This window comes from Diceros bicornis, chromosome 28 (genome assembly GCF_020826845.1).
Source record: "Diceros bicornis minor isolate mBicDic1 chromosome 28, mDicBic1.mat.cur, whole genome shotgun sequence".
NCBI lineage: Eukaryota > Metazoa > Chordata > Mammalia > Perissodactyla > Rhinocerotidae > Diceros > Diceros bicornis.
In genome coordinates this window covers 40,785,566-40,801,489 of record NC_080767.1, presented here as the reverse complement: position 1 = coordinate 40,801,489, position 15,924 = coordinate 40,785,566, and the positions used below count along the sequence as shown (strand labels likewise).

The 15,924-nt window shown below is 56.3% G+C and overlaps 1 protein-coding gene across 2 annotated transcripts in view; it reads left to right on the top strand.

Annotated features, from left to right (window-relative positions):
- VAV2 (vav guanine nucleotide exchange factor 2) overlaps positions 1-15,924 on the top strand; it is a 193,300-nt gene that overhangs the window by 126,454 nt on the left and 50,922 nt on the right. For both annotated transcript variants that reach the window (XM_058524427.1, XM_058524428.1), the window contains exon 4: positions 2,125-2,193. In XM_058524427.1, the coding sequence (XP_058380410.1) occupies positions 2,125-2,193 (69 nt within the window). The remainder of the gene's footprint in view (positions 1-2,124; positions 2,194-15,924) is intronic.

Below are 15,924 nucleotides of genomic sequence, written 5' to 3'. Positions count from 1 at the left end.
TGGGGTGCAGGCACCTCGTCTGCAGGTCCCCGCGGGAGCAGTGGCAGTGGGTGCTTGCACGCGGGCGTGCAGGGACTCTGGGGAGCCCTGGAGAGGGCATCGGAAGCCGACTTCGTTGAGGGCTGCTGTGTGGGCTCCTGTGCTGGTGGTGGGTGCCGAGAGCCAGCTGTGGGCGTGGTGCAAACATTGCCACCCCCCCCCGCCTTCTCTACCCAGGTGACTTCTTCAACCAGAGGCCCCATCTCTCTGCAGACCTGCCCCTTCCTCTAGTTTGTGAACTGGGATCTCCTTATATCCAGACTGCAGTGAGGGGTGACAGGACCGCGGGGCTTCCCCGTCTTCCCAGGGAGGGCATGCTCTGTAGGCACAGTGCCAGCACCCCGTCTGTCTTCTCTCCTTTGACCCCAGCCGTGCCCTGGGCTCCGTGCACCCCCAGCTCACAGATGTGCAAACGCAGACTCAGAGGAAGGGCAGGGCAGGATCTGAGCCTCACCTGTGCCGGCCCCCCAACACCTGGGCAGCGTGCGCTGGGCCCGCCTGCTCCCAGGAGTCAGGTGCAGGGGGTGCGGCCCCAGCCCCTTGCATTCTGACAGCAAGCCCCTCTTCCTCCCCCTGAGTCCTCATTCCCCCGGATTCTGAGCTGCTGAGGCAGACGCCTGTCTACTGAGGGCTGCAGCCGGCTGTGCCACCCTTTGCACCAGCTGGGAGCTTTCTGACGCCCGGCCCCTTTTCTCACTCCTCCCAGATGCATCTTGGGATGGCAGAGTTGGCAGGGACCCCGTGCATCCCCAAACAAGGAACTGTGAGGTTTTCATGGAAAAAAATAATAAAGAGTCTCAAGTCCAGATAAGTTTGAGACTCCCAGCCCACTCTCATCTCCTCGAGAGTCTCAAGTACCACGCAAGCGCGAAGGCTCTGACAATGCCTGCTGCAGAGAAACCCTTTCACCCGATTCTGAATGCCTCATACTCGGTCTGGTTCCTCTGGCAAGGCTGCAGCCCCTGCCCCAGGATCTCTGTCCCCTGCCCACTCTGCAGAGTGCTCATCGTGTCTGAGACCCAGCCTTTGGATTTGCCGTCACTCTGGACAAGAGCAGTTTCATTGGGGGAGTGGACACGAGTGGGTTCAAGGGCAGATGAGGAGGCGACGGGGGGGAGGTGGCGGGAAAGGTGCATAGACCTCCTGGGGCTTGTGGCTGAGGGAGGGGAATGCGACGGGGGCTGGGGGTTTGGGGACAGTGACAAGGGACAGCTTACAGGTGGGGGTGACCCAGGAGGGAGGGGAAGTTGGTGCTGCCATTGGGTGGACGTTTCAAGAGACCCGCTGCCCTCCTGTGGCTCGTCCTCACGAGCCTCCTGCTCCCAGGGGCCCCCATTCCAGGAGGGAGGCAGGTCCTGGTGGGAGGGCAGCCGGTGGTGGAAGGCCCGTCGCTTTTCAGACATGCTCTGACCGGGAGCCCTGCCCCGGTGGGCTGGTGGGCGGGAGTGGTGGGTGAGCCTTCCTTCTCACAGGCACCAGCGAGGGCTGGGTGGTGGGCAGCTTCCCCCGCACAGCAGCTCTGCCGTTGTGCTCTGTCTCGAAGGCCCCCACCCGGGGGCGGGGAGGATGGATGCCCCCGAGCTCTGCCCTGCCCTGCCAGGATTCTCTCCTGAGTCCTCTCCTCCAGGTGGATGGAGCTGGCAGCCTTGCCTCCCTGTGCTTCCCCACGAGGTGCCCAGGGGAGCCCCACATCCCCGTTCCTGGAATTGCTCTGGAGTGTGGAGGCAGGACTGTCACACGGGATGAAAGCTCGCTGCTCTCCTGACCCAGTTCCCTCATTTGCCAACAGGGACGCTGGGACCTAGAGAGGGACTGACTTACCCCGTATCCCAGGGCGGACACAGCTGGGCCTGGGTCTCCGCGCTCTCGGCACCTGCGCCTGGCTGGTTCCCTAACACCCATCGGTGTAACGCGGAGCCTGCCTCCTCCCAAGAGAGAGCAGACGGAAACCCCTTTGCTCCTGCGGGCAGAGCCGAGCAGGGCCCTCTTTCCAGGGGGTCCGTGATGGATCACAGGCTGCGGGCCAGTGGGGGCCGGCGGTGCAACGGAGACCCGCTCACTTCCCTCTTCCCTCCTCTCCCGCAGGCCTTTTCCCTCCGAGGAGACCGCAGAGAACGACGATGACGTCTACCGCAGCCTGGAGGAGCTGGCTGAGTGAGGGCCCAGGCGGGGGACGGACGGGGAGGGGGAGGGGGAGGGGGAGATGGGGGAGGGGCACGGGGGACGGGGACGAGGGAGGGAGGGAGGAGGAGGGGGAGTCTTCACATGGCTGTGGAGGGTCGGGAGAAAACGTGGCCACCTCACCGCAGGCAGAGCCGGCCACGCCATCCTGCCCAGGGCATCTCTGCATGATTGGGGGTGGTGCGGGTTCCCCCACACGGAGTGGGAATCTGGGCTTCTGCAAGATGCCAGACAGGTGGGCACTTCTTCCTCCACGAGGTCAGATGTTGAGGAAAGTTGTGGGGAGAGCCGGGGTGGGGGTGAGGCTGGGCCGGGGGGTTTCCTAGCCGGGCCCTCGGATGCTGTGTTGGTAAGGGGCAAGCTGGCGTTTCCAGAAACAGGGCCGCTGGGGCACAGGGTGGTCTTGTGGCCTGACAGGGCAGGCGTGGGGCTGGACTGAGACCAGGCCACCTGAAGACACAGGGGCATCTCCCGTTTTCTCGGTGACCCCATCTTTGTGTCTGCTTCATTCCTCTCTCTGAGGATTTCCTTGTTCTATCCACACGCAGCCCACGCCTGGCCATCCCTCCTGGCTGTTTCACCTCGTGGTCCTGGAGCCCCCTGGGACTGACTAGAATCCCTGGGCAGTGGCTATTCCTGAAGAAATCATCTAGTTCTGCAGGGTCGGCTGTGGCCAGGGGTGGGATCCTGTGGCCTGCTGCTCAGAGAAGGGGCCAGGCAGCTTCCCTACAAGGGGCAGTGGGGTGGAGGAGGCTGGGGTGCCCCATCCTGCAGGAGAGGAGACGAGGCCTGAGAAGGGACAGGCTTGCCCAGGCCCTGGGGTGATCACTGGGGGCTCCTCACCTGGCTGGCCCACTGCCCTTCAGGCCAGGTGGAGGACCCACTGCCTGTGCTGCCTGCCAATGGGGAGCCTCATTCCTGTTTGACGGCAGATGTTTCTGTGTTCCCAGATAAACGGCTGTTCCTTGTGGGACAGCTCTTGTGGTGTCTCTCCCCTCATCTCACAGCACAGACAGAGTAAGAATCACAGCAGGAATGAGAGCCAGCACTTACTGTGCACCTGCATTGTCGAGCCTCACCTGCTCGTCGGGGCTGCCTCTAGGGTGGGGGGCAAATATCTTTTGCAGGATCCCTGTCTGTTTAAACAGGTTGAGTCATTCAGACATCAGCATGGCAGCCCCATGCTGGCGGCCCAATCTCATGGGATTCTGTGAATGAAATACCTACTCTGGTGTGAGCAGCTCCCACCGGCCCACCTTTCTGAAACTGGCCTGCCCTCCCCGGCCCCAGGACCCCACTGTGAATCTGGGGCTCCTTGGGACATCTGGTCGACCCCACCTGGGTTACAGGCTGGAGAGCACGCTGAGGGGAGACAAGGGGCCCAGGGTCCACGCAGGTCGCATCCAGGCCTGGAGCACCCATCTGGATGCCACTGTGCACGCTGACTGGTCCCAGGAATCTGAGAGGGACTTAGAGAATTTTGAGAAAGGTGAACTCCAGCGTCCGGGGCCTCCAGGGGCTCACCCCACCCTGTGAGGCTCAGGGGGCACAGCTGGAGGGGTGCCTCCGGGGGACGAGGACCAGCCCGTCCTGCTCCCTCCCACCCGCCGTCCTGTCTGCAGCCCCCTTGCTTGCTGAGCTCAGGGTTGGAACTGCCTCCCCTCCTTTCCTAGTATTTCCCCCTTGGAGCTCCTCCTCACCTGCCGAGTCCAGGCCGAGGGTCTCCCACTCTGGGAAGCATGTCATCCTCCACCCGCCCAGCCAGCATCACCACCCCACCCCGCACCCCGCAGAGCACCCACATCCGTTTGACCTTTGAGCCATCAGTGGGTGCACCACGATTAGGTGGTTAAATGTCTGTCCTTGCAGACCGGAAGGTTCCTGAGGGCAGACCCTGCGTTTTCTATCCGCATCCCCTTCAGCCCCTTGCAGCACGTGCCTCATGCACACGCTGCAGCCAGAAATACCAGGTAATGATGACGGTGGTGGTGGGCAGTGTTTCAGAGCCAGAAGGCTGGCCCTGCTGGGCCTCCATCCCCATATCTCCCCCACAATCTCTTTGTGAGGTGTGTTCTGTGGGTGTCCCCACTTTACAGAGAAGGAAACTGAGGCCTACAGAGGGCGAGCCACTGGCAAGCGGCAGAGGTGTGATTTGACCCCAGTCTGTGCCCTAACCTCCCCACCATGCAAAGTCGGTGCCCCTCAGAGCCCGGGGAGCCCCCTGTCCAGGGTGGAGGGCGAAGTCCTGAGCTGCCATTTCTCCTAAGTCACCGACCTGAGGTTGGGAGTCTCTGCCCTCAGAAGTGTCCCTCAGGGGTCAGCACAGACTGAGGGCAGGGAGGACAGGGGCCACGCCAGCCTTGTGCAGCCCGGATCCGGCATGAAATACCCACTCAGTACCAGCCAGGGGACCCACCCCTCAGCTGCCCCCTGGGATTCCTGCCCATCTCCGAAGGCTTGTGGGGCACGTGCAGTTTTGCAGATTTCTCGCGGTGCGTCAGGCGGCAACCCCGGGGTGCCCATTTTCCCTTTTCTCTGCCCGACCCGGTTGTGACTGACCTCTTGAACCAAAACATAGGATGTAATTCCTCTTGCGTAGAGAAGCCAGAGCAGGGGGCCTGTGGCTTTGCACACAGTTCAATAGTATTATCTCATGACATTAAGAGTGGGCCTCCTTAATCCAATGAGCTCCTCATGACCGCAGTCACTGCGGACGTAAATCGTGAATTACAGGGAAGGGGAATGAATTCGAGTCTTTAACTTGCGGTCTGCTCCCAATGGGTCCAGTTTAATAAATTTTTCGTGCTTTTTTCCTTCTCCTTTCACTAAAAAGCAAGATTTCCTACCATCCTGTCTCCGTGGACCTGGGATTGATAGTTATCTGCGATGGCAATCTCCAGGACCCAAACAGAAATGCCATTTCTTACCCGGCCTCCACTGGGGGAGGGAGGGTGGCCGTGACTCGTCGAGGCTGGAGCTGGGCAGTGGCCTAGATCTGACGCTGGGCAGCGGTGGGGAGCAGGAGAGTGACATTTGGAGCAGAACCGGCTAATCCTTTCTTTCGAGCTCTTGGCCAGGTGTCAGAAGCGACGATCACCTTGTGTTTCTAAGGGCCCCTCCCTCGCCCAGACCTCAGGTGCTCTGCAGCTGATGGGGAAAGTCAGACACGGGCTCCAGGTGCAGCTCTCTCCCACACAGGAGCCTGGTCTGCGCCGCCACGTGTGAGTGGCCCGACGTAGGCTTTCGTTCATTCATTCATTCATTCAATCATCTATTCCTTGCCCACTGGTTACTAAGCACTTTCTGTGTCAGCTCGAGGCCAGGAGCTGGAACTAGAAAGGGGAGTGAGACGCACCCCTGCCTCCCGGGACCCTGAGCTTGGTGCAGGGAGGCAGAAGCTAAGGGCCGTTTCGGGGCAGTGTGTGGGTATTGCAAGGGGGCAAGTGCAGGCTGCCTCGGGCATCGCTGGAGGAGAGGCAGGGGTCTCCCACGTGGGACCCTCTCAGAAGACCCCTTGGAGGGGCCGCTCTTACCAGGGGCGTCTGGGGCCTTCACAGCCCCCAGTGTCGCCCCAGCAGGTTATTGAGGGCCCCCCAGCCTCAGCCCACGTGACACTGCTCCCTCTTCCACCCCACCTACGGCAGGTGCCCCAGGTCGTGCAGGAGAGTCTGTCTGTCCTGCTCCCGCAGTGACTTGTTCCCAAAGCAGCCAGGATCGTCTCTCAGACAGACCTGGGAGCCTCAGCTCTGTCATGTCCTACTTGTGTGGCTGTGGCACGTTACCCACGCCTCTGCGCCTCGGTTCCCCTGTGTATAACACGTGGTGTCCGTGTCTGCTGGGAAGATCGACAGTGACATTGTGGGCACACCCTGAGCGCTCAGGCAGGGTGGGTTCCCGTCCATGCCTTTTACCAAGAACGTGACTTTCCTCTCCAGTTTCCAGATGGCCACAGTAGCACCGTCCAGGAGAAATCGAACACAAGCCACGTGTGCGATTCTAAATTTTCTAGTAGCCACATCAGAAAAAGAAAAAGAAACAGGCGAACTTAATTTTAAGAATGTATTTTTATTTAACCCAATATATCAAATATTATCTAGTTCCACACATAATCAGCATAACAGATCGTGGATGATGTAGCTTACACTCTTTCGTAGAATGTAAGCACAGCTCAATCCAACTCGCCACGTTTGCAAGTGCACAGCCACATGTGGCTCCTGCCTCGGTGTGGGCAGCGGGGGTCTCGGATCCAGAACATCCTCCAGGAGCTGTTGCAGAGCCCCCCACGTTTGAATGGATGACACTGGACTGAGATTATGTTCTCATGTGCTCCAGGCTCTCTTTTGAGATCACTAAATGTAGTATAATCAAATAATAGAGCAGCTGGTTGAAAAAATTAACACAAAGTATTGCCACTTAAAAACACTTTGTCAAGCAAACTAAGCCCAAAATGAGAAGCCTGTTTTTAAATTGCTGTAACGATTAGTACCTTGCATTTGCATAATGGCTTATCCCTCCGTGCAACCCCCCTCTTGTTCTGGGGTGCTCTTCACTTCTCATACCTGCCTGAGTCCTTGGCAGGCTGGGGTTAGGTGCCTGCCGGGGGGAGCCCCCGCCCTGGGCTGGAGGCAGATTTGCACACAGAACCACCCACACCCACACAGACAGCTCACCCTGGGAGCCCGCGTAGGCACCTGCCGAGGAGCAGGGCTGGCATCCCGGCAGAAGGGGCAGACTCGCAAAGGCCTGGAGCCCTGAGAGGTGGGAGTGGGGGTGAGGCCGGGGAGCAAGGCAGGGCCAGCCTGCTCGGGACTGGGGGCTCCCGTCTCAGAGACGCGGCCCAGCGCGGCCCCTGCGGAAGTGCGGCATGGTTTGAGAGACCTCGTGGTGTTTGCAAGAAATCGGAATTATTGAGACTCCCTGGGACTCACAGGAGGACCACTGCCACCCCCAGGAAGGCACGGCCCACGTTGAAATGCCTGCTGTGACTGCTGGGCTGTGCTTCAGGGATGGAGGGTGCCCAGGTGTGGAGACAGGGGGCTCGGAAATCAGCTCTGCGGGCTGGAGAGGGGAGCTCGTGCAGGTGGGCGTCTGCCCGTGTGAGGCCGTGTCCACCTCCGCTCGCGTCCATTCGGCCTCAGCGGCTGATGTCCAGCCACACGTGGCTCTCGCGGTGGTGTTCTGTCTCACTCTGGGCGCATTAGTACTGCTCCGGGCCTCAGTTTCCCCATCTTGAATAAAAGCATCAGCCCAGGTGGTACGTGGATCCCTTCGAGCTTGAAGGATCCATGTTTCACGATCGAGGAGCCTCCTGCTCACAACTGGTTTCGCTTTTGTTGGAGTTAAATTTTCAGGCTTAAACAAACGTGATCGTGACGCGGCGGGGAATATAATTTATCCGTAAACGTATAGCTGCATGCTTTATCGCATCATAAAATGACTTCGCAGCTTTAAATGTGTCATGTCGGCATGGTTGGGATCATTTTTTAAGGTGCGTGAAGTGTAGAAGGCGTTTCCTGAGGTCGATGCCGCTTGCAAGGAGGTGTGGACGTCTTCCTGGAGCTGGTCTTCCTCGTCCCTGGGGAGGGAGGGGGGGACTGCTTACCGGGAGGGCGGAGGCCACGCTTCTCCCTCCGGGCCCTGAGGCCGCGGCCGCTCTGTGCTGTGCCCCTCAGTGGTGGGACGAGCAAGTCACTCTGCCTGACTGTGACCTCATCAGTGAGAGCCCGTCCTCACCCACCCCAGTGTCCTCGCCCTCCTGCCTCTCCCAGCCACAAAGAAAGTTTGTTTAAAAGCTATGCCATGTTCCCTGATGGCCAGGCCGCCCTGTGTGAAAGTTCAGGTCGTGCAGGGAGACCTGCGTGTGTGGGGGACGACCGTGTGTGAGGCCTGGATTGGGTCGGGAGGGGCCGGGTTTGGGGAGGTCTCATGTTTGCCCCAATGGATGGCCTTTCGAAAGGGCCAAGTTTGAAAACAGATTCTACAGAAGCAGCCCTATTAAAAACAAACAACTCGGCCCTGTTAGGCAGCCCTCTCTCCGTGCCTCCGTGGAGAACATAGACCCCACCACAGTCTGAAGGAGGTTGAAAGTAAAGCCCCCCCGGAGCGGAGGTGTTAGCAGACACCCGCCTCGGCCAGCCTGGGTGGCCGCCATCCTCAGGCCGATGGTGGGAGGAGGCCGTGGGTGGAGAGGAGGCTGGCTGGACGGGGACGAGGCTGGCTGCCGGGGACAGTGCTGCAAAGGCGTCCTCTTGCTTTGCAGTCTCGGTGCTCGGGGACACCTCCCAGAACTGGGCTCCCTGGCTCTGGGCTGGTGAGGTGGTGACAGCCAGGCACAGAATGGCCTCTGCTCTCCCATGGTCCTTCCTCCACAAGGCCACCCTCTCTGCCGGCTGAGCTGCCTCCCCTCTGGCCATTCAGGCCTTCGTCTGTACAACAAACACTTAGGGAGCCGACTGTGTTCAGGCACACGCGGTCCCGGCTTGGGGTCTCCTGGGCAGCACGTGGTCCCTCAGACCCTGTCGAGGGTCTGTCCATCCTCACGTGAACTCTGGGAGGCCTGGCCCGGCCGTGGGGACTGACATGATGGCAGGAATGAAGCCATTGCCCATGAAGCATACGGGGTCTGATCCCATGCTGAGCTCTGTGGGTGGGTCCTGGAGCCTTCCCTTTGGATGAGGAGGAGCTGGGCTCTGAGACGTGAAGGCACCTGCCCAAGGGCACATAGCAACTAGGGGCAGAGCCGAGATCTGTCTGACTCAGAAGGCCACCTGCCTGGCCACCGCTCCCTGCCCCAGGGCTGTCTGATAGAGCCCCACCTGGGACCCTGCAGTGCTCTTACGGCTATTCTAACTCCTGCAGGAGCTACCCAGGCGGTGTCCACTGGGATCAGACCTTGACAGGCCAAGATACTGGAGGGCTTCCTGGAGGAAGTGCACTTTGTGGGTGCACAGGATTTGCCAAGATGTGATTTAGGAAATCTGCCCTTGCCCCCGCCAGGCTGGTCACTGCCTTATTTGGCGCTGGGGTCCTGGGAGAGTCTGGATCTCAGCTGTGTCTGTTATTCAGGAACTGAGGGCAGGGGTCCCCGCCCCAGAGTCACCCCATATGTGCAGCCCGGTAGCTGGGCAAGCAGTGCTGGACCCCTGGCCTCTCTCCCCTGACTCTGTGGTCTAGACAAACTGCCCGATGCCCCTGCCCTTCTGGAGCTGCTGCAGGACCGGCTGGGCAGAGGGCAGCCGCCCACAGCCTGCCGGGTAAACAGGCTTAGGGCCTCCCTCTCTTCTGGGTACGGAGGCGGCTGGCCGTGGCCAGCAGAACTAACAGCCTGCGCTCTGCTCCCCGTGGCTTCGAGGGCCCTGCCCTGCCCTCCTGGGATGCCTTGGCCCCTGTACGTAGGCCTGAGGTGTCCTAAAGGGCCCTGGCTGCCGTAGGGGCTGGGGCTTCAGTGACCTTGAAGCCCTGCTCCCTGACCCCCAGCACTGCGGGAGAGAAGTGTGTGCATCGTCTCTGTGAGAGCGAGCACAGGGGCCTTCCGAACAAATGCCGAGTGGACGCCCCATGGCCACTCTGCCTGGCTGAGTATTCAAATGTCTGCAGGCCGGCAGGTACGGCACAGACTTTCATGAATTTTTATTTTTAACACCTAGTTAAACCTGGGTCCTTTCAGGTCTGAGATGATCACAGCGATTCTGTGTTCTGATTTAAAGTGGTCTCTGCAGGGTGGAGAGGCCAGCGTGGAGCGGGAGGTTTTCAAGCTGGGCACGTTCATCTTGCTGTTTTCTAGAAAGAAGCAGGGACCAGCAGGCAGTGGTCAGAGGGAGAGATTTACATTCTAAGAAGGGCCTCTCCGAATCACTCCCCTGACACTGTCTTCTGGGACCCCATGAGTGTAAAGACGAGGGCTTTTTTAACACTATTTCTCTTGTGTTCATCACAAACCTGACACACAGTGACACTTCATAAATATTGCTCAAAAAATGAATAAGCATAACATGCTGACTTTCATTATAAAAAATCCTGTCGTGTACGTAATATCTGCTGTATTGATTGCCAAACTCCTATTCATCCTACAAAACCCAGCCCAGAGGTCACCTCCTCCAAGAAGCCATCTCCAACCCTACCAGGTTGAATGAAGTGCCCTTTCCCCAGAAGATTAGAAAGTACACCAGGATTGTCTTTGTCACTGTGTTATTATTGGCTTCCTGTATTTGTCCCATGCCGCCCCCAGAGGTGAGCTCCCCATAAGGGTCATCCCTAAGGGAAGAGAGCACAGAAAGGGCAGATAAGTTGACCTGGGCCCTGCACACTGTGGCACAGAGGAAGTGCCCAGGGGTGAGGTCCGGAACATTTGCTATTCCTATACTGAGGATCCAGGCGGTGGTTGCAGGTGCAGTTTGGTGGGTCCCCAAGTGCCGGGTCCTGTGCCTGGGTGTTGCCCCATCAGCTCAGCCTTCACAACAACACTGCAAGGTAGGTGGTCCTGCCCTCATCTTGTAGTTGAGGAAATTAAGGCTCAGAGAGGGTAAGTGACTTGCCTGAGGTCACTCACACAGCACACTTCAAGTGACAAAGGAGGGATTGAAACCCTGAGCCATGCTGCTGTGGCCCAGGACATTTCCCTGGGCCTCACCCTTGTGACCCAGCCCAGGTGGTGGGGAGGCTCTTCTGCTGGTTAGAAAGAATACCTGGAAAGAGGGTTGTGGTGGGGAGCGCACAGCCAGGTGAACCGGCTCCCTCTGGGCATCTGGTAGCCGTGGTCTTGTCTAGCTGTGCTCTTACATGGCTTTGCAACCTTGGGGGACTATCTGGCCCTCTCTGGGCCCTGATTTCTCCATCTATAGGGAGAGCAACCCCTCCCTTACAGGTTAGGGTGAGGGTCCGCCGAGGGCGTGTGAGGCCGACCTCCCTAACACACGTGGAAGCAGCTCATTGTCTGTCTGTCTGTCTGTCTGTCCCCGCATGCAGACCATCCAGCCCCGGCTGGCTTCCTCAGGCCCTCGGAAGTCTCCTCTCTCTGCGCCCCCACCAAATGGTGTGGACCGAGGTCGGGAAATGTCCGATTTCGTTTCCTAGTAACAGGTTAAGGATGGTTTTGTACCCTGCTGCCCAGCATCAGACAGCCTGGGGCCAGAAGGCACGTCCCGCCTGTCAGCAGCGATATTTTCTGCCCGCCATAAACATACAGGCTCACCAGAGGCAGACAGCGGGGAGTTTGTTCAATTTTCTTTGATTTTCCTCAGGCGGCGGGGGAGTGGGGGGCCTCTCTGAGCAGCTGACTTTTTGTAACAAAATCGGGTCAGGCAGGCAAAGCTTCTTGGGCCGGGGACCACGGGGTCTCGGCGGGAGGTGAGGGAGCCGGGTTCTGCCGTCTCTGGAGGGCAGCCGGCCGGGCTTGGGCCCCTCCTGGAGCGTCTCAGGCCGTTGCGAGGACGAAAATAATTGTGGGATTTAGCATCTGTCAGCGCAGCTGCCAGCCGGAGAACAGTGGGAACGAAAGGATGAGACACGGAGGGGAGGCGGGGGGCGGTGGGGGGTGGGCGATGGGGGCTGGGGAGGCTGCGGTGTTCACAGGGCGTCCAGCTGGAGGGAGCTGAGCTGGGGTCCCGGCGTGGCGTGAGCGTGGCCCGGAGGCTCACCTGCGTCTGGGCGTCCACATTCCTGCCCTGGCCCAGGACACCTCCGTCCACATCCGTCCTCGGGTGCTCTCATGGGGACCTGGACAGAGAAGGGCCATCGATCTCTGAAACCCATGCAGGCCAAGTCAGCGCAGACGCCCGGCCTCCTGACCCTGTGGTCTCACGTGTTTAAAAACATCTGGTGTATTTAGTCTTGACAGCGTCCTCCCCTCCCACTCTCTGGGGTGGTGGGACAGAGTCCCACTTATTGAGCACCTACTGTATGCCAGGCCTGTGCTGGTCATTTACCTTCTGGCTGATCCTTCCAATGACCTTACAAGGGGGTTGGTATTGTTCTCACTTTGCAGATGGGGAAACTGAGGCTTGGAGTATTTTGCCCAGAGTTAAGAGCCAGAAACTGGCAGGGCTGAGAGTCCATCTTGGACTTGCCTGACTGCCTCCCCTCGAGGGGGTTCACAAGCGAGAAAGTCAAGTTTCCACCTACAAGAGACCTGGTGAGGCCCGGCCTGATGTGGAAGGAGGTGGGGACCCGCCAGCTCTGTGTTCCAGCGTTGACCGAGCGCTGTTGTGTGCACAGGTCTGGTGTGGCAGGGACGCTGAGTTTTTCCATTAAGTGTAGCCTCTGATAACTTAGAGCCTCCATAAGATGTGTCTTTGTTGGCCCAAGGGACGGATTTGAAAAGAATCAGGATGCGGTGGAAAGAGCCTGACTCTGTGGATTTGCACTGTGGTTCAGAAGGCACTTTCGGATTTTGCAGAGCCTTGTGGTGGTTTTCAAGGACTGTGGGAGGTTGGGTGGGGGTTGGGTCAAGAGCACCAGGCTGGGTGGGGGCCGCGGCTGCCTTGCCTCTCCCCTATACAACCACGTGCAGGGGCCTCGTGGGGCCGGCTCCGGTTCTGGGGGCCAGGGCATAGCTGGACACTCAGCAGTCTCGTGTTGCAGGAGCAAACAGAGGCCAGGATGCTCGCATAGTCGGATCCACGCTCTGGTCACTGCATTGCACTCCAGGACCCTTCAGACCCTGGGACCTCCCCAAACCCACACCTGTCATTTCCCTTTCCTCCCGGCCAATAGCCACAGCCGTCAGATGCCCCGGGCCCCAGTGGTCATGACGTGAACTAATCTACTCTAACAGAAGCCTGAGGCTGTAATCTATCCCCCGCTCCATCCAGGACACTTCCTTTTGGAGACGACGTTTTTACTAATAAGGAAGGAAATAGTGGAACGTCCATGCCAGTGTTGGCCAAGGGAGCAGATCTATTGGGAACCAGAGCTTGTCCCCCCACGCGATGACATTCCTGCATTCTGGAAGCATCTGCATCTCAGACATAACTAACTGCTGCCCTGTCAGTCTCCCCACCTGGACCGTGAGGCCCATGGCACAGAGTTGGTGCCTTTGTCATCTGTGTGTCCCCCCGCCCTGGACCCAACAAGTTACCGGCACAGAATTGGTCCTAGGATAAGTGTTGACTTAACCAATCAAATTTGATAGTCTTTTTATCTTAATTGCTGAATTTAACAAATAGGTTTGATTTTACTTGCATAATTTTCTTTTCATTTAAAAATCCCCACTTCTTTGCTGTTTTTCTTTATTTCCCCTCTCCCATAATGTGCAACCTGCATAAAGGGAAATTTTAGTGCTACTATTCTATAATTTCAAATAATACGTATGAACCTGGACTTCTCAGTGCTCGTTGACCTGAATTAAATAACGGTTGGGAGAGTGTTTTCATAACTGAAGCGTGCTGCAGAAGGAGAAAGTAGGACTGTGAGTGTCCTGATGGCCCCGTGATGAGGACCCACAGAGGAGGGGACACTGGGGCCGTGACAGGCAGGAAGGTGATGATTCACTTCTCCAGTCCTCAGCGGGCTCTGGATAGCAGACATTGTGCAGAGTAGAGAGGAGGGATGGTGTCTGCATTTTTGAGATTTTTCTGTCCCAAGTGAGGACGCCAGAACACAGCTCTCCCTCTCGCGTTTCTGGCTGCCTATTTTTAATCTCAGTGCCCTGAGTGAATCAGAAGAGGTGAATGGGAAGTGGTGCATGAAAGATGATCCCGTGTGGATGAATGTTCCATGTCTTTATTGATGTTGGAAAGAAAAGCAGGCTGAGAAGATGGTGCTGGACGTGTGTTGGGGTACCCAGGGTGGGTGTGTCCCCAGTGCCTCAGTCTTGTGGTCTTGTCCCTTCTGTGAGTACAGGGAGGGGACGGGACTGTGTCATCTCAGGAGAGACCCACAGGTTCTCCAAGGGGAGCTCACTGTGGATGGGATTTGAGAGTTGCAGCCTTTTACCTGAGGGCATTCCCCAGTCCATGCAGGAAGCTTCACTCTCACTGGCTTGAGGTGTCAGAGGAAAGAAATTGGGGCTGGTAGAACAGCCAGAAAGTTAGGAGAGAAATACTGGAAGGGAGGGACCCACAGAGAGCAGGAGTCCCCACATCTGCATATGTAATCCTCCCAAATCCTTGGCTGACCATGAAACTTCACGTACACAGGAAAGACCCTAAGGTTTCCAGCCAAAAATGCAGCAGCTGGAAACGGAATTCAGCAGCCATTTCCGCTGCAGCCCTCCGCAGGAAAGACAGAGTTTGAAGTTTGAGTCCAACCAAGTTAAGTGTCAGAACAGATATTACTCTTCAGAAGAAATAGTAGGATTCAGAGTCTCTATAATGTATCATTCATAATGTCCAGTGGCCAATAAAATCATCAGACTTGCAAAGAAACAGGAACACGTGAGTCATACTCCAGAAAAAGCCATCAATGGGAACCAACCTTGAGATGACTCAGCTGTTACAATTAGCAGCTTTTACCAGCGTGGTCACGGACGCGGAGGAAAATCTGCGCCAAATGAGTGAACAGATGGGGAGCCTCGCAGAGAAATAGGGCCTCTCAGAAAGGGCCAAATGGAAATTCTAAAACTGAAAAGCATGATGAATGAAATGTATCTGGATCATTTAACAGAAGGCCACAGGTGGCAGAGGAAAGAAAGGTTGAACTTGAAAGTAGTGCATGGAAGGGATACACTCTAAGCGACAGAAAGAAGACTGAAAAATATGAATAGGGCCTCAGCCTTGTGCGACAGTGTCAAGTGGTCTAACGTAGGTGTAACTGGAACCCCAGAACTAGAAGAAAGAGAATGAGGCAGGAAACAAATATGGAAAAAATAATGGCCCCAAACTTCCTAAGTTCCAACACGTCTATGATAAAACTGCAAAATGTTGCTGAGAGAAATCAAAGACGACCTAAGTAAATGAAAGTATATAGTATGCTCATGGATTGGAAGATGACATCATTAAGATGTCTTTTCTCCCCAGATTAAACTGTAGATTCAATCCAGCTCCTACTATGATCCCAGCAGACTTTTTCTTTTTAATTGACAAGATGATTGCAAAGTTTGTATGGAAATACGAAGGACCTTAGAGTAGCTTAAACAATCTTATTAAAGAACAAAGCTAGAGGATTTAAATGGCCTGATTTCAAGACTTTCTATAAAACTAAAGTAATCCAGACCGGGTGGTGTTGGCATTAGGATAGATGAATAGGCTGATGGAGTAGATCAGAGAATTCCAAAATAGACCCACACTTACGTGATCACTTGGTTTTTGTCGAAGGGATCTAGGCAATCCATGGGAAGAGTAAAGTTTTCAACAAATTGTTCTGAAACACCTGGATATCCCTGTGGGGAAAAATGAACTGCAGTCTCTACCTCACACCATACACAAAAATTAATTTGAGAAAGATCAGAGCCCTAAATATAAACTTTAAAACTATGTAGGTCTTAGAAGAAAATATAGGAGAAAATCCTTTGTGACCTGGAAGAAAGCAAAGATTTCTTACACAAGACAGAGTCAGGACACCAGAGAAGAAAAAATTGATAAATTAGGCTTCATTAAAATTAAAAATGAGTAATTATCAAAAGACCCTATTAAGAAATAAGTAGCCATAGCCAGAGACTGGGAAAAAATTCACAAAACATATCTGACAAAGGACTTGTATCCAGAATATATAAAGAACTCCTAGAATTCAATAAGAAAAAGATAGGGAACTAATTTTTAGAAATGGACA